Genomic DNA, 26,562 nt, shown 5'->3' on the forward strand with positions numbered 1-26,562 from the left:
ACTGCAAATTACCTGCTTTTTAGCTTCTCACCTTTCCTTTTGACCATTTTCCCAAAATTCTTCCTCTTTGTGTTTCTTAACCGTAGTGGTCTGATAAAACCGTGATCACCTAGCTGTTTTTTGTTTGTTTGTTTGTTTTTTCCTTTCCAAAATACACATGGTTAGGACTGGTCTCAGTCTTATAAATTAAATCTGTTGTTCTATTGAGGAATGGGAGATTGACCAAGATTGGGTGATAAAGTTTTAAACCTTTACATCATCATCATGATCATTAGTAGTAGTAGTAGTAGTAGTAGTAGTAGTAGTAGTAGTAGTAGTAGTAGTGATGGAGTCTTGTTGTGTGGCCCAGGCTTGTGTCAAACTCCTGGCCTCAAGCAGTCCTCTTGCTTCAGCCTCCCAAAGTGCTGGGATTACAGGTGTGAGCCACTGTGCCCAGCCTTGCTTTTAATTTGGACAAAGAGAAAATTTTTAAAAATAAAATTTAAAAATTTAACATATTTAAGTAAGACTTTGAAGTTTGAGCTGTTATGAACCTGAGAATTGGAACCAAATTTATCTTTGAGGGTGTTTTGTAGAATTCTTCTTTTAAAAGCAACAATAATAGCTGGGCACAGTGGCACACGCCTGTAATCCCAGCACTTTGGGAGGCCAAGGCAGGTAGATCATCTGAGGTCAGGAGTTCGAGACCAGCCTGACCAACATGGTGAAACCCCATCTCTACTAAAAATAGAAAAATTAGCCAGGCATGGTGGCGTGCACCTGTAGTCCCAGCTATTTGGGAGGCTGAGGCATGAGAATCACTTGAACCTGGGAGGTGGAGGTTGCAGTGAGCCAAGATCGCGCTTTTGTACTCCAGCCTGGGTGACAGAGCGAGACTCTGTCTCAAAAAAAGAAAGAAAGAAAGAAAAAAGAAACACACAGTAATAATAATAGCTAATACTTGTTATCATCACTGCTGTGTGTTTCTAGGGGTAATTGTCTGCATTTCCTTTTAGGCAGGAAGTTATGTTCGTGATGATGCAGTCCCCAATTTAATCCAGTTAATAACTAACAGTGTGGAGATGCATGCCTATACTGTCCAGCGCCTGTACAAAGCAATTCTTGGTGATTATTCTCAAGTAAGTACTTCATTCAGCTATTTTAGCTAAGGGATAATTTTACTCTCAAATTTTCTGGTATATTTTTCTTCTTTTTTTTTCCCCTCCTCTCTTCCCTTTGGTATGTCTTTATTTCTAATACTCTAGATATGCACAGTTTTGATCTTTATTATGAGATGACCTATTATTTGCATTAAATGACTTTGGAAAAATTGAAGTCCTTGAGAAATGTTGACTTTTCTTTTCACAGCAACCTTTGGTACAAGTGGCTGCATGGTGTATAGGTGAATATGGTGATCTTCTTGTATCTGGCCAGTGTGAAGAGGAAGAGCCTATTCAGGTACTCCTTGTCACTCTTGGTTAAGTGGGGGAAAATAGTGGTTTTGGTTATAGGAGAGTAGTGTTTAATGGGGAGTTGAGGTTGATTCCTTGAAAACTTTTTAGGCCAGGTGTGGTGGCTCATGCCCATAATCCCAGCACTTTGGGAGGCTGAGATGGAAGCATTGCTTGAGCTCAGGAGTTTGAGACCAGCCTGGGCAACATGGTGAAACTCTGTCTCTACAAAAGACACAAATATTAGCCAGGTATGATGGTATCTAGTCCTAGCTACTCAGGAGTGAGACCCTGTCTCAAAATATTTTAAAAAATATCCAACTTTTCAAAGAATCGAACTAGAATTATATTGGAAAACCTGCCAATTTTTGAAACGGAACTTATTGAGCCATTGTGAGATTTTTTTTTTTTTTTTTTTTTTTTTTTTAAAAGACAGAGTCTCACTCTGTCACCCAAGCTGGAGTTCCGTGGCAGGATCACAACTCACTGCAGCCTTAATCTCCTGGGTTTCAAGCGATCTTCCCACCTCAGCCTCCTGAGTAGCTGGTACTATAGGCATTCACCACCATGCCTGGCTAATTCTACTTTTTATAGAGACAGGATTTCACCATGTTGCCCAGGCTGGTCTTGAACACCTGGACTCAAGCAGTCTGCCTGCCTTGGCCTCTCAAAGTGTTGAGATTAACAGACGTGAGCTACTTTGCCCGGCCCCATTGTAAGATTTTAAAACCACTTTAGACCCAACTCTCTGTCCTAGTGGACTGAATTAATTGTTTCTCTTACCTTCTGGCTGATAAACAGGAAGAAATGAGACATGTGTCTATGTTCTTATTGGCACATTAAAGGACTGGCTTTAAAAGGGAAAATTTTTAAATTTTCCTTTAAAAAAGGAAAATTTTAAAATTGCCCTTTTAAAAGGCAACAGCACTTAAACTCTGTATGTTTTTCTTTTCTTCTTCTGTTTCTGCCACTTGAAGTTCTAATATTGCTTCTTAGCCCCAATGGTCATTTTTCACTCTTTTTACCCTCACCTGCTCTAGTTGATAGAACCAGAGCACTTTTTTTACCCCCACCTACTCTGTTAATAGAACAGCTTGGACAGTTACCCTAGTAAAGCACATGTTGAGTTAGAGGCTTTTGTAATGGTAGGATTGTCTTTCTGGCTGCATCCACTGACTTAATACCAGATTTAGATGCTTAATCATGCTACTCATTCTTCATTGTCTTCTTTTTCCTCCTCCTCCTCAGGTAACAGAGGATGAAGTATTGGATATTTTAGAAAGTGTCCTAATCTCTAATATGTCCACCTCTGTGACACGAGGTTATGCCCTCACTGCCATTATGAAGCTTTCTACTCGATTCACTTGTACTGTAAAGTGAGTATTGAAGAAACATAGGGTGAACAGGTTTTGTAATTAAAAACAAAACAAAAAAAAAAAACTTGACATCCTGGAAATTTCCAAGCATAACAAAAGTAGAGGGAATAATAACACAAATTTGCATTACTTATTTCTCAACAGTCACAATGATCAATTAATAGTTAATCTTTATTCATCAGCACTTTGTTCCCTCTCATTCTTTTACTCCCTTGTGGATTATTTTGAAGCAAAAAAGTTAGGGAGTTTTGTTTGTTTGTTTGTTGAGACAGGGTCTCGCTCTCTTACCCAGGATGGAGTGCAGTGGTGCCATCATAGTTTACTGCAACCTTGAACTCCTGGGCTTAAGGGATCTTCCTGTCTCAGCCTCCCGAGGAGCTGGGACTACAGGTGCACACAATTGTGCCTGGCTAATTTTTAAATTTTTTTTTTTTTTTTTCTTTTGAGACAGAGTCTCGCTCTGTCACCCAGGCTGGAGCGCAGTGGCCGGATCTCGGCTCACTGCAAGCTCCGCCTGCCTCCCGGGTTTACGCCATTCTCCTGCCTCAGCCTCCCGAGTAGCTGGGACTACAGGCGCCTGCCACCTCGCCCGGCTAGTTTTTTGTATTTTTCTTTTTAGTAGAGACGGGGTTTCACCATGTTAGCCAGGATGGTCTCTATCTCCTGACCTTGTGATCCACCCGTCTCAGCCTCCCAAAGTGCTGGGATTACAGGCTTGAGCCACTGCGCCCGGCCAATTTTTTTGTAGAGAAAAAATTTTTAAATGTTTTTGTTTGTTGCCCAGGCTGGTCTTGAACTCTTAGGCTCAAGCGATTCTCCTGCCCTGGCCTCCCAAAGTGCGGGGATTACAGATGTGACCCACTCCACCTGGCCTAAAAGTTACGTTTTTAGAATGAGATTTCTAATACCTTTTTTTTTCTTTTTAAGTTGAGAATCTACTTCCCCACATAAAGGTTTTGGTTTATTTGTATTTTATATTTCATTTTGTTTGATGACAGTTTGCTCTGTTGCCCAGGCTGGAATGCAGTGGCATACGATCTCGACTCACTGCAACCTCCACCTCCAGGGTTCTAGCAATTCTCCTGCCTTAGCCTCCCGAGTAGCTGGGATTACAGGTGCGCACCACCACGCCTGGCTAATTTTTGTATTTTTTGGTGGAGATGGGGTTTCACCATTTTGGCCAGACTGGTCTCGAACTCCTGACCTTGTAATCTGGCCAAGGTTTTGGTTTTTTATATTTTGACATGTCTTAATAGGAATACAATCATGAATGTTTTGGTGATTAAATATTTTAATTCTTCTCTTTGCTATTTTGAATAAAGTAGATTCTCAGGTCAGTTTCCCATATTTAAGGCAAACTTAGTTCTTGTAGTCTTTCTGCTTTACTTTTAAATGTGAAGTCTTATAAAAAATGGTATTGAATTACTTTTAAAATTCTGAACTGGAAGAATGTGGGGTCAACATTTTGATGCTCTGACCCTTTTATAGATTAAAAATTATTTTAAAATTATCAAAGAAGAGAATGAACAGTACAGATTTTTTTTTGTGGCAAAGTAATAGTTGGTACTTTTGTCTAGCAAAGTTTAGGGAGTGGCATATATATATGTTTTTTCCACACCATCATTGCTGCAGAATGGGGGCGGCATGTTTAATGGACAAAAATCTAGTGTTGCAATGAGAATAGTATCATGTGAATGTCAGATAAATGGATGAAAATGAAGTGTTTTGTTTTTGAAAAATTATATAAATTAAGAAAAGATGAGTATTTCAGTATTATAACCAGAAAATTCTGGCTTATTAAACATTATCTCTGCTTATTTGTGAATTTTCTTTTGGGTATTTGATTTTGTTTGTCATTTTATCCTATAGCCGAATTAAGAAAGTGGTTTCCATCTATGGAAGCAGCATTGATGTGGAACTCCAGCAGAGGGCAGTAGAATATAATGCACTTTTCAAGAAATATGACCACATGAGGTGAGCGAAAGAAACTAAGTAATGCGTGTATATCTTAGTATCCTGGCTAAATTGTCATGGTAATTCATAAAGAAGATTCATTCCTTGTGCTTTATTAATTGGTCCTCATATCCCTATTTAGTTCTAATTGCTTGACTGCTTCTGTTTTGTCCGTCTTCTGTTCTGCCTAGTCTCTAAAGAAATAAATTAACTCCCTTCTTTCATTCCACCTCCAACCCTTACATTTTTTTGGTATGGAAATTTTGCTTTATTTTCTATTTTATTTAGTTAAGAAGCGGGAGGCCGGGTGTGGTGGCTCACGCCTGTAATTCCAGCACTTTGGGAGGCCAACGTGGGCAGATCACGAGGTCAAGAGATTGAGACTGTCCTGGCTAACATGGTGAAACCCCATCTCTACTAAAAATACAAAAAAATTAGTTGGGCGTGGTGGCGCACGCCTGTAGTCCCAGCTACTCGGGAGGCTGAGGCAGCAGAATCATTTGAACCTGGAAAGTGGATGTTGCAATGAGCCAAGATCATGCCACTGCACTCCAGCCTGACGACAGAGTGAGACTCTGTCTCAAAAAAAAAAAAGTAGGAGTTGTATTTTTTCAAGACAAATAATCTCATTCAAATTCCATTACTGTTAACATTTTAGTGTTTGTCATCTTGTTTTCTTCTATTATGCAGTATCTTCTTGACTGTTAATACCTATGGATTTACCTTTCTTTCATCTCAATCTCCCTACCACTGAAATATATGCTTTGGGATTTAGCTGGACAGTCTGTTTATTCAAGATTTTTTTGTCTGCCCTTAATCCAGCCAGGAATTTAGGTCATGTATTCTTGTAATCTACCTTCTATTTTAGTGTGTGTGTTGGATGGGGAGGGGAGATGGAGCTCCATGCTTGGGCTCAACATAGTTAATGGTGATTATTTTGGGTGGGGAATCTAGGTTAACTGCCTAGAATTTAACCACTTCAGATTCTTCTAGGTCTGCTCTACTTGAGAGAATGCCTGTCATGGAAAAAGTGACCACAAATGGCCCTACTGAGATTGTGCAGACAAATGGAGAGACAGAACCAGCTCCACTAGAGACCAAACCGCCACCCTCTGGGCCACAGCCCACCAGCCAGGTAGCCAGCCTTTCACTTGCTCATCTGGGGCTTCTTATGATTTTATAGTCCCTTATAGCTTGTCTCTTAGCTGAGTCCTTTTAATGTTCCTGGGTTGGTTGATGATTTCCTTCCTTATTTTTACATATTGAAAGAGCTTTGCTTTAGATGTAAACTAGACAAATAATAATGAATTGAGGTGTTGTTACCTTGTTTAGGCCAATGATTTATTGGATTTGTTGGGAGGAAATGACATAACACCTGTTATTCCAACTGCACCTACAAGCAAACCATCTTCTGCTGGTGGAGAACTTCTTGATTTGCTGGGAGACATCAACCTTACAGGTGAGGCCAGTCTGGAGCTATTTAATACCTGGGAAAAGATAGAGGCCTTGGGGAAAAACTAAACTGAACCCAGACTTTCCAGCATGTGAATCATTTGAAGATGGGAGAGGCTAAATGAGAAGCAAGAATCAAATCTTCACAATATCCGGGTTATACGTTGTCATGCTAATGCTCTTAAATAATTTATAGGGATTTCTTAAAGGCAAACTTCTAATTTGGGGTGAATAAATTATTCATAGTTTTTTAAGATAGAAACTACTTTCCCTGGCCGGGCACAGTGGCTCACGCCTGTAATCCCAGCACTTCGGGAGGCCGAGGCAGGCAGATCACCTGAGGTCAGGAGTTCCAGACCAGCCTGGCCAACATGGTGAAAGCTGTCTTTATTAAAAATACAACAATTAGCCGGGTGAGTTGGTGCATACCTATAATCCCAGCTACTCCGGAGGTTGAGGCAGGAGAATTGCTTGAACCTGAGAGATGGAGGTTGCAGTAAGCCGAGATTGCACCACTGTGTACTGCAGCCTGGGTGACAGAGCAAGACTCTGTCTCCAAAAAAAAAAAAACTACTTTCCCTTTCAAGCTCAAAAAATATATCCTATATCACCTTTGCTTTTAGTGTCCCAAGACATGACTTCTTCTTGGTGTCTTCTCACTCATGGTTAGTTTTCAGTAGCTGTGACCATTTGTGGAGAGATGTTAACCTACTGCCTACCTTTTATCTTACTTCCCTTCCACACTTTCTGTAATTAAAGCAACTGAAGGAGCAATCACTCATAATATTCAAACATAACTTTTCATTTGGGAATATTTTTTTCTTTTGTTCATATATAACATTCATTTGTAATCGACATGTTCAGCAATATGATAAACCCGAGTCCAATACAACTTTTTTTTTATTTTTAGTTTGAGATGGAGTCTTGCTCTGTTGCGCAGGCTGGAGTGCAGTGGTGCGATCTTGGCTCACTGCAAACTCCACCTCCTGGGTTCAAGTGATTCTCCTGCCTCAGCCTACTGAGTAGCTGGGATCACAGGCGCGCACCACCGTGCCCTCCCTAATTTTCGTATTTTTAGTAGCAATGGGGTTTCTTCATCTTGGTCAGGCTGTTCCCGAACTCCTGACCTCATGATCCACCTGCCTCGGCCTCCCAAAGTGCTGGAATTACCGACGTGAGCCACTTTGCTCGGCCTTTTTATATTTTGAGACAATCTCACTCTGTCACCTAGACTGAAGTGCAGTGGCGTGATCTCAGCTCACTGCAGCCTCTGCCACCCGGGTTCAAGCAGTTCTCCTGCCTTAGCCTCCTGAATAGCTGGGATTACAGGTGCCTGCTACTGCGCCTGGCTAATTTTTGTAGTTTTAGTAGAGACAGGGTTTCACCATCTAGGCCAGGCTGGTCCCAACCTCGTGGTCCACCCGCCTCAGCCTCCCAAAGTGCTGGGATTACAGGCGTGAGCCACCGTGCCCAGCCCACAACTTCTGTCCTAAATTGCAGTGTAAAGTATAGCTGAAAGGTTAAAGTGCCTTTTTTTTGTTTTTGTTTTTGTTTTTTGGAGACAGAGTCTTACTCTGTCAGCAAGGCTGGAGTGCAGTACAGTGGCACGATCTCGGCTCACTTCAAACTCTGCCTCCCGGGTTCAAGCAAACCTCCTTCCTCAGCCTCCTGAGTAACTGGGATTATAGGTGAATGCCACCACGCCCGGCTACTTTTTTGTATTTTTAGTAGAGACGGGGTTTTGCAGTCTTCTTTAAAAGGATAATGGAGAGTTAAAGCGTACCTGACCTTGAGTAAAAAATAGACATAGGATAATAAGTTGAATGGTTAGCTAAGCTCATTCCCACAGGCTGATTTTTTTTTTTTTTTTTTTTTTGAGACGGAGTCTTGCTCTGTCGCCCAGGCTGGAGTGCAGTGGCCAGATCTCAGCTCACTGCAAGCTCCGCCTCCTGGGTTTATGCCATTCTCCTGCCTCAGCCTCCCGAGTAGCTGGGACTACAGGTGCCCACCACCACGCCCGGCTAGTTTTTTGTATTTTTTTAGTAGAGACGGGGTTTCGCCATGTTAGCCAGGATGGTCTCAATCTCCTGACCTCATGATCCGCCCGTCTCGGCCTCCCAAAGTCCTGGGATTACAGGCTGGAGCCACCGCACCCGGCCCTGATTTTTTTTTTCCCTAATACAGTGGAGTCACAGAGTATAGGATTCATATCTGTGTCTTAACAAAATTTCAAAGTGTTACTTGTCATGTACTTATGAATCATTTATAAATGGTCAATTTCAAATCCTCAAATGCCAAAGCTATACTGGATAACTGGCAAAGAAAAAACAACCCCATAGTTAAACCATAGCATATACTTCACCAAACATGTTAGTATTTCCATGTTAGTATATAGCCTTCATAATTATAATTTTAGGTGACTAATACTTTATCAACAAGTTTGCACTATTGTTTACTCAGTTCCTTAGTATTGGGTAGTTTGGTTTTTTTTTTTTAAAAAACAGAGCCTCGCTCTGTTACCCAGGCTGGAGTACAGCAGCACAATCTCAGCTCACTGCAGTCTCTGCCTCCCGGGTTCAAGTGATTCTCCTGCCTCAGCCTCCCAAGTAGCTGGGATTTATTTATAGGCACGTGCCACCATGCCCAGCTAATTTTTGTATTTTTTTTAGTAGAGATGGGGTTTCACCATGTTGGCCAGGCTGGTCTTGAACTCGTGACCTCAGATGATCCACCTGCATTGGCCTCCCCAAGTGCTGGGAGTACAGGCATGACTCACCGCGCCTGGCCAGTATGGGGTATTTTGTTTCTAGATTTTTCTTACCTAGCGGCCTCAACAAATATTACATCAATTTGTTCTTATGTTGGATTAATTTCGTAGACTAAGTGACTTAGTCCTTCTGAATCTGGTTAAAATTAGGATGATTAATACTTACTGCATAAAGTATTTGTGAGGCCCATTGACCTATTCAGTGCATGATACATAGTAGTCACTTGGTAAATATTAGTTTACCTTTTCCTCAATTTATATGTTTAACTGCACAGTCATAAGCATTGTATATTATTATTTTTAAAAGTCCTATTGGGTGAAAATTTGGTCTTATTATGTTTTATTTTTATTATTATTTTTTAAATTTTGTACCCCTCTGCCGGAGTTGGCCAGCAGGGAGGGACCCTATTATTTTTTGATCACAGGGAATGTTTATTCACATATTTGTATTATAGATGAGGTTCCTTTCTGAACATTCTCCTTGTATCCTTAACTCATTTATTGTGGAGTCTTTTCTTTTTGTTCCTACTTTCTTATTTTCCTAGTGTTATATGTTAAAGCAAAATGATAAAATATTAAAAAGTCTGGGTTTTCTTTCCTTATTCATAATGTGTTTTAAAGATGTTTTTCCACTTTTTACATTAAATTTAAAAATTTTGAATTCTAGATCTCTTAATTTATCATTACAGTTTTACACCATTATATAGAAATTTAAGTCAGTAGAAACTCAGAAGTAGATTTAGCATGTGTTTTTAAAGGATTTGGAGCAGTTTCTGCTTTTCTCCCGAACTACCTTGCTATACTTTTACAGGACCAAAAAAGGTGAAAATTTGAGGTAGTTGGGGACCTATATGCTGCCTGTATATCTTGAGTAGCCTCTGATTTTCCATGAGAACACATTTCTAAAATAGTTTTGAAAATGGGAATTGGGGAAAATTTTCTCGATTAGATTTTTTAGACTAGGAGAACCATAGGAGTATTTGTTTGTCTACTTCATTGGTAATCTGCTGGACTGCACAAATGGTGTTTGCATTTATTTTAGCTTCTTGTGCTTGCTTAGCCATCTGCATTTCTGTTTTCTTTGCTAATTTTTAGTATGTCATTTACTTTTTTTTTGTTTTTGAGACAGTGTCTTGCTCTGTCACCCAGGCTGGAGTGCAATGGCGTGATCTCAGCTCACTGCACCCTTCACCTCCCAGGTTCAAGCCATTCTCCTGCCTCAGCCTCCCGAGTGGCTGGGACTACACGCGCGTGCCACCACACCCGGCTAATTTTTGTATTTTTAGTAGAGACGCTATGTTGGCCAGGCTGGTCTCAAACTCCTGACCTGATTACAGGCATGAGCCACCACGCCCAGCCTGTCATTTACTTTTCTAGTGTTCTTTAGTATCTTTTTTCCCCCTCATTCTTGCCGTCAGTTTCTTAAAAAAAAAAAAGATGATATTCTAGCCTTCCTTTATTTCATTGTGTTAATGCTTTTGTAAATGGCATATTTTCAGTTAATTTCACAAGTAGTTTGAAATCTATTTAAATATAAAATACATTCTGGCTGGGCGCGGTGGCTCAAGCCTGTAATCCCAGCACTTTGGGAGGCCGAGACGGGCGGATCATGAAGTCAGGAGATTGAGACCATCCTGGCTAACATGGTGAAACCCCGTCTCTACTAAAAAGAATACAAAAAACTAGCCGGACGAGGTGGCGGGTGTCTGTAGTCCCAGCTACTCGGGAGGCTGAGGCAGGAGAATGGCGTGAACCCGGGAGGCGGAGCTTGCAGTGAGCCCAGATAGCGCCACTGCACTCCAGCCTGGGCGACAGAGCGAGACTCCGTCTCAAAAAAAAAAAAAAATATATATATATATATATACGTATATATAAATACATTCTCTTACTTTTACTGTATTTTCTTATGCTGCTGCTTCGAATCTTGATTTCCCCCATGTTCTATGAATTATCTTCTATTGTGTGATTGTCAAGTTGTTCTTACTTGGAAAGATTAAATAAGAATGGTAATCTATTTCTTTTTCCCACCCCACTTTATACCACCCCTCATAGAGGGGTGTGTGTGTGTGTGTGTGTGTGTGTGTGTGTGTTAAAATTTGTTATACAGCATTTAACATCTACAAAATTCAATGAGTGTTTTGATCTACCTAGTTTGTAAAATAAAATATTAAGAGGGTTGATGTTCGTTGTGTATTTCCCTCTCATCCCATTTCTTTTTGATTCCAGAGGTAACTACTGTCTATCCTAAAGTAATGTTTAACATTGGTGTTTGCCATTCCTGTGCATTTCTTGATATAGTACATAGTATTGTTTTGCCAGTTTTTATCTTTTTAGACATGGTATCCAACTGAATGTGTTCTTTTCTGCACCTTTTTTTGCTAAACATTGTAATTGTGAGAATGAGTTATGAATAATCCATGTTAAGTGTATTTCTAGGGAACTCACTTTTTACTGTTGTACATGTGTAGTATTTTAGTATATCAATATATCAGTTTACTTATTCATTATCAAGATGATATTTTGGTTGTTTACAGTATTTCACCATTAGAAGTGTTCCTGCTATAAATGCTTTTGGATGTATCTCCTAGTGAACACATGCAAGAATTAATTAAAAGCATTCCTAAGAAGGGGTAATGGGTTCTCAACTGGGAAAGATTGTGCCCTCCAGAGGTTGGCAGTGTCAAGATATTTTTGGTTGTTACAACTGGGAGGATGCTACTGTCTAATGCGTAAAAGCCCAGGGATGCTACTTAATATCCTACAATAAACAAGGCAGCCCCCTACAACAAAGAATTAGGAAGCCTAAAAGCTGTTACTGTCAAGGTTGAGAAACCTCAGTTTAAGGATATACTGATGTTCAGCTCTACTGCTGCCAAATTACTCTCTAGATTGGTTGTGCCAGTTTACCTTCCTATAGCAGAGCTTAAAATTTCCCATTGTTCCATGTTCTTGCCAACATCTGGAATTATCAGGTATCGAAATTTTCACCATTCTGATAGACCTGAGGTAGTATCTCACTATAATTTTAAATTCCACTTCCATCATTACTGGTAAAATTGAGCATATTTTTGTAAGATTCCCTTTTCATTCAGGTTTCCTTTTTTGTGACTTGCTTGTTTTTATATTTTGACACTTTTAAATTGGCTTATCCATTTCTTATTGGTTTATAGAAGACAGTATCATTTGGATACTTATAGCAAACGTTTTCTCACGTCTGTGGGCTCTCTCTCTTTACCTTTTTTTTTTTTTTTTTGGTGACAGGGTCTTGCTGTGTCCCCCAGGCTGGAGTACAGTGGTACAATCACAGCTTACTGCAGCCTCAACTTTTCCGGCTCCAGTGATCCTCCCACTGCAGTCTCTCAAGTAGCTGGGACTACAGGCGCACACCACCATGCCCGGCTAATTTTTGTATTTATTTATTTTTTTTGTAGAGACAGGGTCTTGCCATGTTGCTCAGACTGTACTTTTTCTTACAGTATTTTTTAATAAACAGAAGTTGCTTGTTTTAAAGTACTTGAGTTTTTAGTTCTTTCTCTTTGTGGTCTGTGCTTTTTGCATCTTGTTTAAGGAATCTTTTCCTCAACCTGAGATTGAAGTAATTTTCCCTATAATTTCTTGATAAGCTTTGTCATGCTCTCTAAGGTTAACTTTCCATTGAAATATTTCCTTTAGGTGCTCCAGCTGCTGCTCCTGCCCCTGCCTCAGTCCCACAGATATCCCAGCCCCCTTTCTTGTTGGATGGGCTTTCATCACAGCCTCTCTTCAATGATATTGCTGCAGGTACGATGACTGTTGTTACCATCATTACATGGAGCACTGAGTAATGAGGTGGTTATTAAGAAAAAGAAGTAATAATTCTGCAAGCGTTAGGCTGACTACAATAAGACTTATCTCCCTGTACTTTCTCAGGCATCCCCTCCATCACAGCATACAGTAAGAATGGCTTGAAGATAGAATTCACCTTTGAACGGTCGAATACCAACCCCAGTGTAACAGTGATAACGATACAGGCCTCCAACAGCACAGAGCTAGATATGACGGACTTTGTTTTCCAAGCTGCAGTACCAAAGGTACTACAATGTCTTCTTTAGATGTTTCCTTTGATTAAAGATTGGCTGATTTTTTTTTCATGTGTTTGGTAAAGGATATGTTTTAATTTTTACAGACTTAATTCAAACTAACAATAAGTTACCTATGGTTCATGGAAGCATATCATTTTTAGTGAATAATTTTTACTAGGTTACAAGTATTCTGATGGTTAGTATTGTAGGATAAAGAAAAACAATTCTAATACTAGTGAGAGCAGAATTCTACGAGGTGATCAGTTAATGCTCAGGGCATTGAGGATAGGTTAGGCTTTAGTAATACAGTGTTAAAGGCCTAAAAACATAAAATCTGGCATAGGATGAAAGTAAAGTAAGATGAGAGACTTTGTCTATCTGGTATTATCTTCTAGTTAACCAGATCAGAATTGAAATTTTTTGTGTCTTGATACATAAGTGAGAGAAACATTCCTCCTTCATTAACATCCAATTTATTATAGATATAGTAACTGTTCTTGTGAATCAAAGTTTGGTTTACACCAAATTTTAGTTTAAGGATATTTATGTTCATTTTTCAGTAGTGAAAAGTCTTGAAGCCGGGTGCAGTGCCTCACGGCTGTAATCCCAGTACTTTGGGACGCTGAGGCAGGCAGATCACTTGAGATCGGGAGTTCGAGAACCTGGCCAACGTGGTGAAACTCTTGTCTCTACTAAGAGTACAAAAAAAAAATTAGCCGGGTATGGTGGCGGGTTCCTCTAATCCTAACTACTCGGGAGGCTGATGAAGCAGGAGAATCGCTTGAACCCAGGAGGCTGAGGATGCAGTGAGGTGAGATTATTATGCCACTGCACTCCAGCCTAGGTGACAGAGCGAGACTCCATCTCAAAAGAAACAAAGAATTCTGAATAAAGAAAAGTTGAGAATGAGGAGTGGGTAGTTTTTCTTGAAAAGATGAGACAGTAAGTATTTTAGGCTGCTATCTGGTCTTTATTGGTACTCAGTTCTGCTCTTATAGTACAGAAACAGCTGTAGATGACATATAAATGAATGAACATAGTTCTGTTCCAATAAAATGTTATTTGCAAAATCAGATGTTGGGCCATTCTTGGCCAATGGGCCATAGTTTGCCAACCACTGGTTTAGACTGTGCTAACCTAATCTTGGCAGTGGCATGTGAAATACGGCATTTAGACATTCTGACAACACACTTTTGGAAACTGAGGATGTTTTGTTTGTGGGTACTGCTAATTTGCAGTCTTTTTTTATTTTTTCCCCATCCTCTGACTCTCATGCACCTTCTTTGCTTACACTTTGTAGAAGTCAGAATAATTTAGATGTTTAAGAAGCAGTTAGCTGGACACGGTGGCTCACACCTGTAATCCCAGCAATTTGGGAGGCTGAGGAGGGTGGATTGCTTGAACTCAGGAGTTTGAGACCAGCCTGGGCAACATGGTGAAACCCCATCTCTACCAAAAATACGAAAAATTAGCCAGGCGCGATGGTGTATGCCTGTGGTCCCAGCTACTCAGGAGGCTGAGGTGGCAGAATCACTTGAACCCAGGAGGTGGAAGTGGCAGTGAGCCAAGATCGTGCCACTGCACTTTAGCCTGGGTGATAGAGTGAGACCCTGGGTGATAGAGTGAGACCCTGTCCAAAAAAAAAGAAGAAAAAAAAAGGGGGAGCAGTAGTGTCAAGTGGAAAGACCACTAATGAACTCTAGAGCCATTCTGTTTAGATTTCAATACTAGTTGTATGACATGAAGAAAGTCACTGAACCTCCATGCCTTGGTGTCTTCATTTGCAAAGAGGGTGGTGATAAAGATAGCCACTTCCTAAGGTTGCTTAAAGGAATAAACAAGTTTTTTGAATTAGGCACTGTTTGAAGCACTTTTCATCTGTTCAGTGCTCAGTATATTTACGTTCTGCAACTTAGGTTTTATACTTGTTACTTTAGGCTGCTGCTCCAGTGACTTATCACCTCTGCTATTAAACCATGACCTTATTTTTGGTGGTGTACTGTACAGTGCAGCATGATAATGTATTTTCAACTTAAAATATCATATTTTATAGGTTCTACTATGTACTATTTTTGTGTTTTTATGTTTCTGAAATTGGGGTACATTTTAAAATTGATATCTTGTCATAATTCAATGGGCAGCATGTTTTCTATCTCAGTGGTACATAAAATAATGGTGTGAATTACAATTGATGGTATCTTAACATTTAATGAAATGTAGTAATGAATAATATTTTAGCTTACATAATTTAATGTGGCAGTAGAATTATGAATAAGACCCAATATTTTTATAATTCTATATGTGTATATATATAATTTTTTTTTCCTTTTTTCTTTTTTTTTGAGATGAAGTCTTGCTCTGTCACCCAGGCTGGAGTGCAGTGGCCGGATCTCAGCTCATTGCAAGCTCCGCCTCCCGGGTTTACGCCATTCTCCTGCCTCAGCCTCCCGAGTAGCTGGGACTACAGGTGCCCACCACCTCGCCTGGCTAGTTTTTTTGTATTTTTTAGTAGAGACAGGGTTTCACCGTGTTAGCCAGGATGGTCTCGATCTCCTGACCTTGTGATCCGCCCGTCTTGGCCTCCCAAAGTCCTGAGATTACAGGCTTGAGCCACTGCGCCCAGCCTTTTTTTTTTTTTTTTGAGATGGAGTCTCACTCTGTCACCCAGGCAACCTCCGCCTCCTGGGTTCAAGCAAATCTCTTGCCTCAGCCTCCTGAGTAGCTGGGATTACAGGCAGGCGCCACCATACCCGGCTAATTTTTGTATTTTTAGTAGAGATGTGGTTTCGCCATGTTGACCAGACTAATCTAGATCTCCTGACTTCAGGTGATCTGCCTGCCTCGGCCTCCCAAAGTGCTGGGAATACCGTGCCCAGCCCCCAGTGTAATATATCTGTACGTTGAGAGTGAATCTTCACTCTTATAACTTTTGGCCCTAGAGAAGACTAGTGTCTCTCTCTCTGTCTCTTAAATATTTTAAAAGTTTAATCTACTTTTAGGAAAGATTTTCAAATTCTAGTTTATAGAATAGCTACATAGTACAGTATGGTTTACCTAGCTTGCCCTATATAGCACTTTTTTTTTTTTTTTTTGAGATGGAGTCTTGCTTGTTGCCCAGGCTGGAGTGCAGTGGCATAATCTTGGCTCACTACAATGTCCGCCTCCTGGGTTCAGGCGATTCTCCTGCCTCAGCCTCCCAAGTAGCTGGGACTACAGGCATGTGCCACCATGCTCAGCTAATTTTTATATTTTTAGTACAGACGGGGTTTCACTGTGTTGGCCAGGCTGGTCTCGAACTCCTGATCTCGTGATCCACCAGCCTTGACCTCCCAAAGTGCTGGGATTACAGGCGTGAGCCACCGTGCCCGGCCAGCACTTTCATCTCTTATTTCTATAAGTAAGCAAATAAACCCTACCAGCATTCAACAAAGTAATAGTGTTTGGCTTATCTAGGTTTTTTGCTGTATAGGCTGGTTCTGCAAGTCTTTCCTTTCCTCTGTCATGTGGAGAGGAGGCTCTGACACCTAATTCAGATTATGAATTAGGCTCTGACACATAATTCTAGATTATGCAGGCTTTAAAAAACAAAAGTTCAAGTCTCTGGGTCCCAGTCATCCAATCACACAAAAGTTTAAAAGCTCATAGTTGGTGACCCGTATGTTGGTTTGCTATTTTTGGAAAGCTTTTCTTTTGGTTTCTTTCTGCCGGTTTTTTAAGCCAAAAGCACCCATATTTTACTTGCATAGTTGAACAGTTACTATTAAGTGAAGTTGCCAGAACAAGAATTGGTCAGCTTCTGAAAAGAGGTAGGCTAAAATTCCTTCTGCCAGAAAGGAGAATGTGGTTTATTGCTAGTGGTCATGATCAAAGAACTGAACAGTGGATTTTTACAAATACCACAGTGAGTCAGTTCACGTGCTGTGAATTCCTGATATCTAGAAAACAAGTAGTAGGCAAAACTTAGTAGTAGTGAAATCTGTTACATGACCCATCATCTGGCTGTCTAAATGTTTTTTGATATCTCTGACCTAGCATTGTGTGTTTCTTTTTCTGAAGAGTGCCCTTTGTTCCCCCCTAGACATTCCAGCTGCAGCTTTTGTCTCCTAGCAGCAGCATTGTCCCAGCATTTAACACGGGGACCATCACACAAGTCATTAAAGTTCTGAACCCTCAGAAGGTGAGTAGCACATTTGTAGCCAGTATCTGAGCTGAAGTATAAGCATATTTCCTGAAATAAAATTCTGCTTTGTTTCTTTTTTCTGACTCATAGTTAGAGAAGAGATCAATGAAAATGCCTGGTCTAACTTCCTTGCTCTTTTGTAAATAACAAATGGAACCCAGAGCCATCAGGTGGCTTAGTGGCATCTTACTAAAATGCAACTTCAAAAAAAGCTAGATTAAAGGTCTAGTTTTGGGGGGTAGGGGAGAAGCTTAGACATTTTAATTTATACACAAGTTGAAATCTGAGGTAAGAGCATTTGTTGAAACCAAATATCTACATTTACTGCTACAGTTATTAAGAATGAATAGCAAAAATGGAGGCATTTTAAATGAAGCAGCCAAATGAAAAATAGCTTTAGAAACTGAAATTAAGCAATATTTTTATTATCTCAAAGAAATAAACTCACCTTAATAGTAATCAGTTGGTTTTCAAACAGTTTTTGAAAATGGTTCAGAGAATTTCTTTAATAGAGCTCTACTAGTTGCTCATAAATAACAGTATACTTTCCTTCTCTTGTAACACTTGCCCTTCCTCTGCTATTCACTATATTTTGAGCATCTGCCTCTATAGTACAAGCACAAATTCCTTTGACCATCTGAGAGTAAAACATTTCTTAGTGCATTTGTATTTGAAATCTGCCACATAAAGTAAAAAGTACCTAATTGAGTTCTCTTAAAACTACTGCTGTTACCTGTGAGTTAAGTCATTTTTAAACATTTTATGCCTTAGGAACAAAAGGCATATTCACATTTACTGTAGGTTTTTCAGACAAAGCAACAGTATATCTGAATGGAGAGCATACGATGAGTATATGTTCATCTCATTTTTTAAGAGACTTGGATACAAGGTTTGAATCTTTTTGAAAAGGACTCAGCAAAATGTTATGTGGAAAATGCTCCACAGTGGCTCACGCCTGTATTCCCAGCACTGTAGGAAGCTGAGGCGGCCGTATCACCTGAGGTCAGGAGTTCGAGACCAGTCTGGCCAACATGGTGAAACCCCGTCTCTACTAAAAATAAAAATATTAGCTTGGCGTGGTGGCAGGCGCCTGTAATCCCAGCTACTCTGGAGGCTGAGGCAGGAGAATTGCTTGAACTCGGGAGGCAGGGGTTGCAGTGAGCCAAGATCATGCCACTACACTGCAGCTTGGGCAATAAGAGCAAAACCCTGTTTCCAAAAGAAAAGAAAAATGTTCTTGAGGGGTTCTGTCCTTTTAATGCAGTTCAAGGATTAAAGCTAACCACGTGTTCTGGAGATGCGCTTTCTCTACTTGGTGGCATGATGTTGTTAGCTCTTGACTGAAGCCTAGAGTACTGGGTGTTTTTTGTTGTTGTTGTTTGCCTGTGTGTCATTCTTAACAGACAGCTTTACTTCAAGTTTTGACCTCTAAGATTAAAAGTCTATTCGTGGACTGGACAGATGCTGGAGATTTTATTTCAATATATAATTTGCACTTCTCTTTTCCCCTTATAGCAACAGCTGCGAATGCGGATCAAGCTCACATATAATCACAAGGGCTCAGCAATGCAAGATCTAGCAGAGGTGAACAACTTTCCCCCTCAGTCCTGGCAATGAGGGTTTGGCACCATTCTCATTCTTATCCCACTCAATCAAAGGAACTCTGGGAAGGAGGTTGTGATTGCTGGCAAGTCCCCCCAACTGTACCACGGGCATGAGGAGCTGAAGAGAACTGCTGAGGAGGATTTTCCTAAAGTTACTGCTGACCTTGAAGCATTGTTAAAGACTAATGTCCTCTCCTCCACTGTTGAGGCTGGCTGCTTCTGGAGGCTACTTTGCACTCTTCCTCTTCTTCTCCTTTTTCCGCACTGCTCCACCCCTCCCACATTTACAGCCAGAATCAACATTCCCTGGGCCCCTGAGGAAATAAGCAGCTGGTCTGGAGGAGAGGACTGCAGTCCATGGCGAAAAACACTCACTTTGTCTCTGCAGCAAAGAGTTGCCCCTTCTTTCTACTGTTGTTTCTCTGTGGACTGGGCAAGGTGGGGTATTTATTCCTCACTAGCTGGGTTACCATCTTCAGGCGCTTTCAACATCTGGTATTTGGAATGGAAATGTAATAATGGACATTAGGGAGCCCTGCCTTTTTCTACTGGTTCCCCCAATGTTTGAAAGAGGCATTAGGCTCCTGGTAGCCTATTCTGTGCATTGCTGTATACACACAGACACACACATGTATGTTTGTCATCAAGAACTGGTCAGACCTTGCGAGTTTTTGTAAACACTGGACAGATGGAGTTAAAAAGAGCTTTTGTTGAGATTTGGCATGAAGGATATGGTGCTCTATTTGTAATAGAAACTTCCAAGGCTCTTCCAGCTCCCCTTTCGCTCCATTCTTTAGCTGTAGTCATGAATAGTTTCCATGATATTCAAAACTGATTCCCTTTAAAGTACAAAATGGTCACCTTCTAAAAGATATATTCATAGTTATTAATGACCCTGTTCCCACCGCAAATTTTAAAGTGCTCCTAAACCCATAACTTGCCTGTTTGAACTATGGTAATGGGTGGAAGAGGAGTTCACCAGTTTTAAAGATCAGACTGTATCAAAAGTACCTTTGCCCTTAGGAAGAGTGAGTATTGGAGTCATCTGTTACTCCAAACCTCCCTTTTTATTTCCTGAGCCTGGCTTGGACCTTGGCATTCCGTTTGAATTCCTTCTAACTGGAACATTTGTGTTGTATCTGTAACACTGGCACTGAAATAAAGACCACACGGTTAAAGAAATCTTTCCTATATTGTACTTTATGGTGTTGGAGTGAAGCCTTGTAGCTTCCATACCCCTATGTCAGAGGAGGTCTTACGGACACCATAGGGTAGGAATAACCTTTCGTCAGTCTGAGAAATTGGTCTCTTTTAAAAGACAAATCTCATGAGTATCCACATCAAAGACTTGAGCTTTTTAAACTAGTGAGAGTGCCAAGTGCTTTTAAGAAAGGACCCATGTGTTATCAAACTTTGAAATTGAGTAGCTGGAGTGAAGTAGAGGTGACTCTCTCTGTGGTACATGTTGAATGTACTATGTACGTTCAAGTATTCAGGCGCCGTGTCTTATATAGTGAAGAAAGAAAAAGTGAGGCCCACCTTGCACTTAACAATGTTTGCAATTGTTACTGTATTGAATACAGTATAATGACTACTATGGCTTCAATCTTAAACCTGGAAACAAATATCCTTTTTTTTCCTCTTCATTTCACCAAGCCTTTACTTAAAATCTTCAGTATCTTGTCAAATCTAGCTCTGTATCAGATGCTGGACTATTCCTAACATTTGACAAACTGGAGTTGAACTAAAGGCTCCACAGGGGAAAGTTCCTGGTCTTATTAGGATGTATGAGCAAGATCTGCTAAAACTTACTCCAGTGGGTAAATGGTTGACCGAGTCAAGAACAGGATATTATCTCCTGCATAGTTTTCAGTAATGTAAGTGTGGACTAGTGCATATTTCAGACAACTGCTCTGCCTGTGCAATGAAAAATAGCCTTTAAGGGTTTCTTTGCAGACTGATTTCATTGGATGGATACTTAATGCTGTGAAACATGATAGGATTAACATAATGTTGGTGGATTTCTTGAATAGAATTTGTCTTAACATTCCTCTTTGTGTAGAGGCTTTATTTTCTCTCTTATATTTGTAGCTAACCAGCTCAGGTTTTTTTATTTGAACTGGGTTGAATTTCTGAAGAAATCTGTTCAAGACCATGCTATAAGACACTGTCAGCTAATGGAGCTGGGAAGGGTCTACTCTGCTGACAAAGCATTTCCTTGGGTGATCATAGTGTTGAGGTAGAGTTTATGATCATTCATAGCTTTGTCTAGAAGGAGTAAAATATCATGGCCTTAACACAAAGGGTGCTGCGTAGAATATGAATTGATTTCGGAATCTGAACACAAGCACCATACTGAAGGACAAGCAGCCAAATAACTGCCTAGGATACTGATGGTTGTGAAGACTGTTTCAAATGATTGGATCTTTGAAAGCTTCAGCGTGCCTTAGTTTCTAGGATCAGAATTAGTTTTCCTCTCGCTTGGCCTTGCAGCTAAATGGAGAAATGTTTCAATTTCTGTGAATACTTGCACATTTCAATAATTCCTTTCCCGAGTATAACCACTCAAGGGGGAGCAAATTGGGATGGATTTACAGCTTCAGAGGCATCGTGAGGAAGGAGCATTTTCCAAGGCTGTTTTAATAACCCTGGGGTGATAAGCAGTGAGCCCTCACACACTTACTTTGACAATTTCACATGCACTTGTACCTCATTATTTCCTTCTTCAAGAGTCGATTTATTCTAGTCTCTGCCCCATCCCGGGGAATCCTAAGGGAGAATTAATTCATCTAAGTAATCTCAAAAAACTGTAGGAAGGGTGCTCTCCCAGAGAAGCTTCTCCCATAGTGCTTTGGTGCTGTTTCCTTGAGGTGGTTTGGACAGTCATGGAAGTTTTAGGCTGTGCATAGTGATCATCTGTTAATTTTAAGGTCTTTCTCATTTAAACATTCCTCAGTGTAACATTTGGGAGGGGATTCTTTCCTCTTGCTGGTTTAAAGGTGTGATTCGTACTCCTTGTTTGTCCCATTCATATATGAAAATAGACTTTTAAAACTGTCCAACACTAATGATTTCTATAACATGCTTCCCATTTTTTTTATGTCGTAGAAGAGATTGGAAGTTAGGGAGTACTGCTTTCAAGGTTCAACTTCATTGTCTTCTGCATTGGAAAATATTTGGGCCATGAGAACTAGGGGAAAGGAGTTTGAATGTGTATATTTTTTTCTAGTGAATGTATTTTAACCACAGTGTCCTAAACTGAGAAAGCTAGAGAGGAAAAAGTGGGTGTTCATGAACTTTGCGGTTGGGAGAGTGGTTTTACATGTCTGTGTATTCATGACTTTGGGAGTGGGGAGGATCATTGGAGAGAGAATTGCACAGAAAGTCCTGAAGTTTAAAACACTTTTGACCAGCTTTGGCTCGGGAGAGGGGGGCTGCGTATAGAACTGGAAGTGAATAACTTTTTCAAGCAATAGCAGTGAGTGGGTCCCATTGACAGGGTTCCAGGACCTGGAACACTTTAACAGAAGGAAATGCTGAAGCAGCTTGCACAGTTGCTTTACAAACTTCCAAGACGCTGATTCTGGCTTCAAGATGGAGCATTGGAGTTGGTTTTTTGTTTTTTGTTTTTTTTTTTTTTCCTCAAAGAACCTGCGGTTGCGCTTTGTGTGTTTTGTTTTTGTTTTTGGTTTCTATTTGGGGGCCTCATGGGAAAGAGCTTCTGAACTCTTTCTTTTATGAACTCCCACTGTGTTCCTATAAAGTCCCTTTTCTTTCATAGTGTTGTAAGTTACATTTTCATTATGCCCCATCACATCTTCTTTACTGTAAAAATATTAAGAAGCTGTTTCCAAGTGGGACAGCTAATGAAGCTCTAATTATTGCAGACATATTTTTGAGATGTAAAAAAAAAATTTAAAATTAAATGATAAGTCTTAGAGGCGAGTGAGGAATAAAATGGATGTAAACATTTACATGGGATGCATTAGAATTCTGCTGTGTGTATTGTCTTTTGGTTGAAACAAATTATGAACAGTGACTAATAATAAAAAGTCAATACTCAATGATTTAAAATTTGCTTCCTTGCTTCTTACAATTGGATTAGAAGACTTAGATGAATTCTTATTCCAGAGGTTGAGCTAAACTTACTGACTTGTTAGTATTCCTTTTACACATAAGTCTCACCAAGAGACGAATTTGAAACACTTCAAAACTTGTGGTAGTTAGGCACGGTGGCTCACGCCTGTGATCCCAGCAGTTTGGGAGGCCGAGGCCGGTGGATCACCTGAGGTTGGGAGTTCGAGACCAGCCTGACCAACATGGAGAAACCCTGTCTCTAGTAAAAATACAAAGTTAGCTGGGCGTGGCGGCGCATGCCTGTAATCCCAGCTACTTGGGAGGCTGAGGCAGGAGAATTGCTTGAACTTGGGAGGTGGAGGCTACGATAGGTTGAGATCATGCCATTGCACTTTAGCCTGGGGTGACGAGTGAAACTTGGTCTCAAAAACAACAACAACAACAAAAAACTTGTGTTATAGACAGTGAAAAAGTCCTAAGTGCAATTGGACATTTTAACTATAATATGATTAATTTCATGCTTAATCTTCTATACAGGTGAACTCTCAAGGCAGAGAAATCAAGATGAAATGTATATTAAGGGTGGTTTGGGTTTTATTTATAAGCTGTTTTTTGTGAATTGTTCACGTGTATCTGTGACTGGGCAGAGGAAGGCTTGACCAGTCAAAATGAGCTATATTTCATGGTCTTTTATATGAACTATGTATTTTGTATATATTAATTTCTGTAGGGATGTGGTCTTGCTGTGTTGCCTAGGCTGGTCTTGAACTCTTGGCCTCAAGCAATCTTCCTGCCTCGACCTCCCAAAGTGCTGGGATTATAGGCGTGAGCCACTGCACCTGTCTTATGAACTCGTTTTTGTTTTTTTTTGGTTTTTTTTTTGTTTTTTTTTTTTTGAGGCGGAGTCTCGCTCTGTCGCCCAGGCTGGAGTGCAGTGGCGCGATCTCGGCTCACTGCAAGCTCCGCCTCCCGGGTTCACGCCATTCTCCTGCCTCAGCCTCCCGAGTAGCTGGGACTACAGGCGCCGCCACCACGCCCGGCTAATTTTTTTGTATTTTTAGTGGAGACGGGGTTTCATTGTGTTAGCCAGGATGGTCTCGATCTCCTGACCTCGTGATCCGCCCGTCTCGGCCTCCCAAAGTGCTGGGATTACAGGCTTGAGCCACCGCGCCCGGCCTCGTTTTGTTTTTTTAAGACAGAGTCTCGCTGTGTCACCCAGCTGGAGTGCAGTGGTGCGATCACTGAACACTTCAGCCTTGACCTCCCTGATTCAAGCAATCCTCCCACCTCAGCCGTTCTAGTAGCTGGGACTACTGGCATGCACCACCATGCCTGGCTAATTTTTGTATTTTTTTTTCCTTTGGTAGAGACAGGGTCTCACTATATTGCCCAAGCTGGTCTGAAACTCCTGGGCTCAAGTGATCCACTAGCCTTTCGGCCTCCCAGAGTTATGGGATTACACGCATGAGTCATCGTGCCTGGCTGCCAGCTCTGTTTTTTGGAGGTTGGAAGCTTTAGATTTTCTGTTACTCTGATGATCCCTGACAGTCCCTTGATTGAGAAGCGGGGAGGGTGTGATAGTCCCGATTGAAAAGGAAGGGTGTAGGCCCTGGCAGTTATCTAGTTTATGCAGAAGTGCCCTTTGGTACTGTTTGATAAGCAACATTTCTATGATCTTATGTATGAGTTAGTTAAAATTCATAGTTGTTTCTAATATTAAATTTAGTTGGCACCTTCATGTAATATAGAGGAAAATATAAAAGCTACAATAGAAAAGTTTAGCTAATAATAGACATTTATTTAACAATACAACAAATAAGCTGGGTGCAGTGGCTCAGGCCTATAATCCCAGCACTTTGGGAGGCTGAGGCAGGTGAATCACAAAGTCAGGAGTTCGAGACCAGCCTGGCCAACGTGGTGAAACCCCATCTCTACTAAAAATACAAAAAATTGGCCGGGCGTAGTGGCGGGCGCCTGTAATCTCAGCTACTCGGGAGGCTGAGGCAGGAGAATAACTTGAACCTGGGATGCGGAGGTTGCAGTGAGCCGAGATCACTCCACTGCACGCCAGCCTGGGCAACAGAACGAGACTCCGTCTCAAAACAACAACAACAACAAAAAACCAATACAACAAATAGTATTCAGATTTGAATTTCAATTCAGAAGCAAAAAAAAAAAAAAAAAATTTTATCATTTTTAAGGGTTTTCTATCCTATATCCTCTCCCCAGTTCAATTGTCCCCATATTTGAAAAATACCAAAATGTTCACGGAAAAAAATTTCTCCAAACTTTGAAGCTAGGTAAATACTGCCTGTTTATTTGGAACCAAAATTAGGAATATCCAAATCTGCTCAACCTATTGGTAGAATAACAGGATTTAGGTCCAAAGATGACTGTGGATCACTGGAGAAGGTACTAGATATAAATAAGTAAATATAAGTCTTTTTTTTTTTTTTTTTTTTTTTTTTTTTGAGACGGAGTCTCGCTCTGTCACCCAGGCTGGAGTGCAGTGGCCAGATCTCAGCTCACTGCAAGCTCCGCCTCCCGGGTTCACGCCATTCTCCTGCCTCAGCCTCCCGAGTAGCTGGGACTACAGGCGCCTGCCACCTCGCCCGGCTAAGTTTTTGTATTTTTAGTAGAGACGGGGTTTCACTGTGTTAGCCAGGATGGTCTCGATCTCCTGACCTCATGATCCGCCCGTCTCGGCCTCCCAAAGTGCTGGGATTACAGGCTTGAGCCACCACGCCCGGCCGTAAATGTAAGTCTTTTATGGTTCCTCTCCCAACATCTGATAGGAATAAGCTTTCCTTCTCCAGACTTCCCATTTTGTAGTGAAGATCTGGAAAAGCTCCTGGCATAAAGAATGTGTGTGCGTGTGTACATACCAGAGAGATGGAGAGGGGAAGCACAGCTGCTATAGGAAGGAGACAGAAAGGAGAGATCCTGATGACTTCTCTGTCTCTTGGCTTGATCTAAACAGTGATTTTTGTAATGATGAACCTGCAGTGAGGGCAGATGAATTTTCGCATAAAAAAAATCCCAGAGGAATTTATTTTTAGGGTTAGTCTCAGCTGTTTACCATTTCCAGAAATTGTAGTTACATAACCCTTGGCATACATAATACACACTGCCTTGAACTGGGGGAGAACATCACTATGTGACCTTTGAAACAAAGTATAAAATGTTAATGGCACTACATGATTTGAAAAAAATCAACTGGTTGTCACTACTGAATTGGATCTTAAATCATGGGAACCATTAAAGGTAGTTACAGCATAAATTAGCCCCTGAAACTTTTGGGTGGATGGGGTTTTTTTTTTTTTTTTTTTTCCATGTTTTCCCTTTTGAAAGAGGGACTACTGTTGCCAGAATGAAGAAGTAAATAACAATGCTTTTGCCCACTATTCCTTGAATTAAACAATTATTCACCACTGCTGTTCCCCAGCATGAGCTTCAACTTTAGTTCTGGAACAAGATCTTTCCCTTTTGTGTAGTCAGTCAATAAAGAGCTTCTACTCATGCAATCTGGAAAACGTAATGTATAATGCTTCAAGAAACAGGCTCTTACAGCCAGGTGTGGCTCACACCTGTAATCCCAGCACTTTGGGAGGCTGAAGTGGGCGGATGGCTTGAGCTCAGAAGTTCGAGACCAGCTTGGACAA

The 26,562-nt window shown here is 40.7% G+C and overlaps 1 protein-coding gene across 2 annotated transcripts in view; it reads left to right on the forward strand.

Annotated features, from left to right (window-relative positions):
• LOC105491316 (adaptor related protein complex 1 subunit gamma 1) overlaps positions 1-22,897 on the forward strand; it is a 91,062-nt gene extending 68,165 nt beyond the window's left edge. Inside the window, exons 14-23 of one of the 2 annotated variants that reach the window (XM_011757612.3) lie at positions 996-1,118; positions 1,348-1,437; positions 2,679-2,806; positions 4,676-4,780; positions 5,753-5,894; positions 6,092-6,218; positions 12,651-12,758; positions 12,888-13,048; positions 17,118-17,216; positions 18,735-22,897. In XM_011757612.3, the coding sequence (XP_011755914.1) occupies positions 996-1,118; positions 1,348-1,437; positions 2,679-2,806; positions 4,676-4,780; positions 5,753-5,894; positions 6,092-6,218; positions 12,651-12,758; positions 12,888-13,048; positions 17,118-17,216; positions 18,735-18,836 (1,185 nt within the window). In that variant the 3' untranslated portion in view covers positions 18,837-22,897. The remainder of the gene's footprint in view (positions 1-995; positions 1,119-1,347; positions 1,438-2,678; positions 2,807-4,675; positions 4,781-5,752; positions 5,895-6,091; positions 6,219-12,650; positions 12,759-12,887; positions 13,049-17,117; positions 17,217-18,734) is intronic. The other variant, XM_071084878.1, reaches the window with a different exon arrangement.
• Positions 22,898-26,562: the final 3,665 nt, after the last annotated feature.

The sequence above is a fragment of the Macaca nemestrina genome, chromosome 18 (assembly GCF_043159975.1).
Source record: "Macaca nemestrina isolate mMacNem1 chromosome 18, mMacNem.hap1, whole genome shotgun sequence".
NCBI lineage: Eukaryota > Metazoa > Chordata > Mammalia > Primates > Cercopithecidae > Macaca > Macaca nemestrina.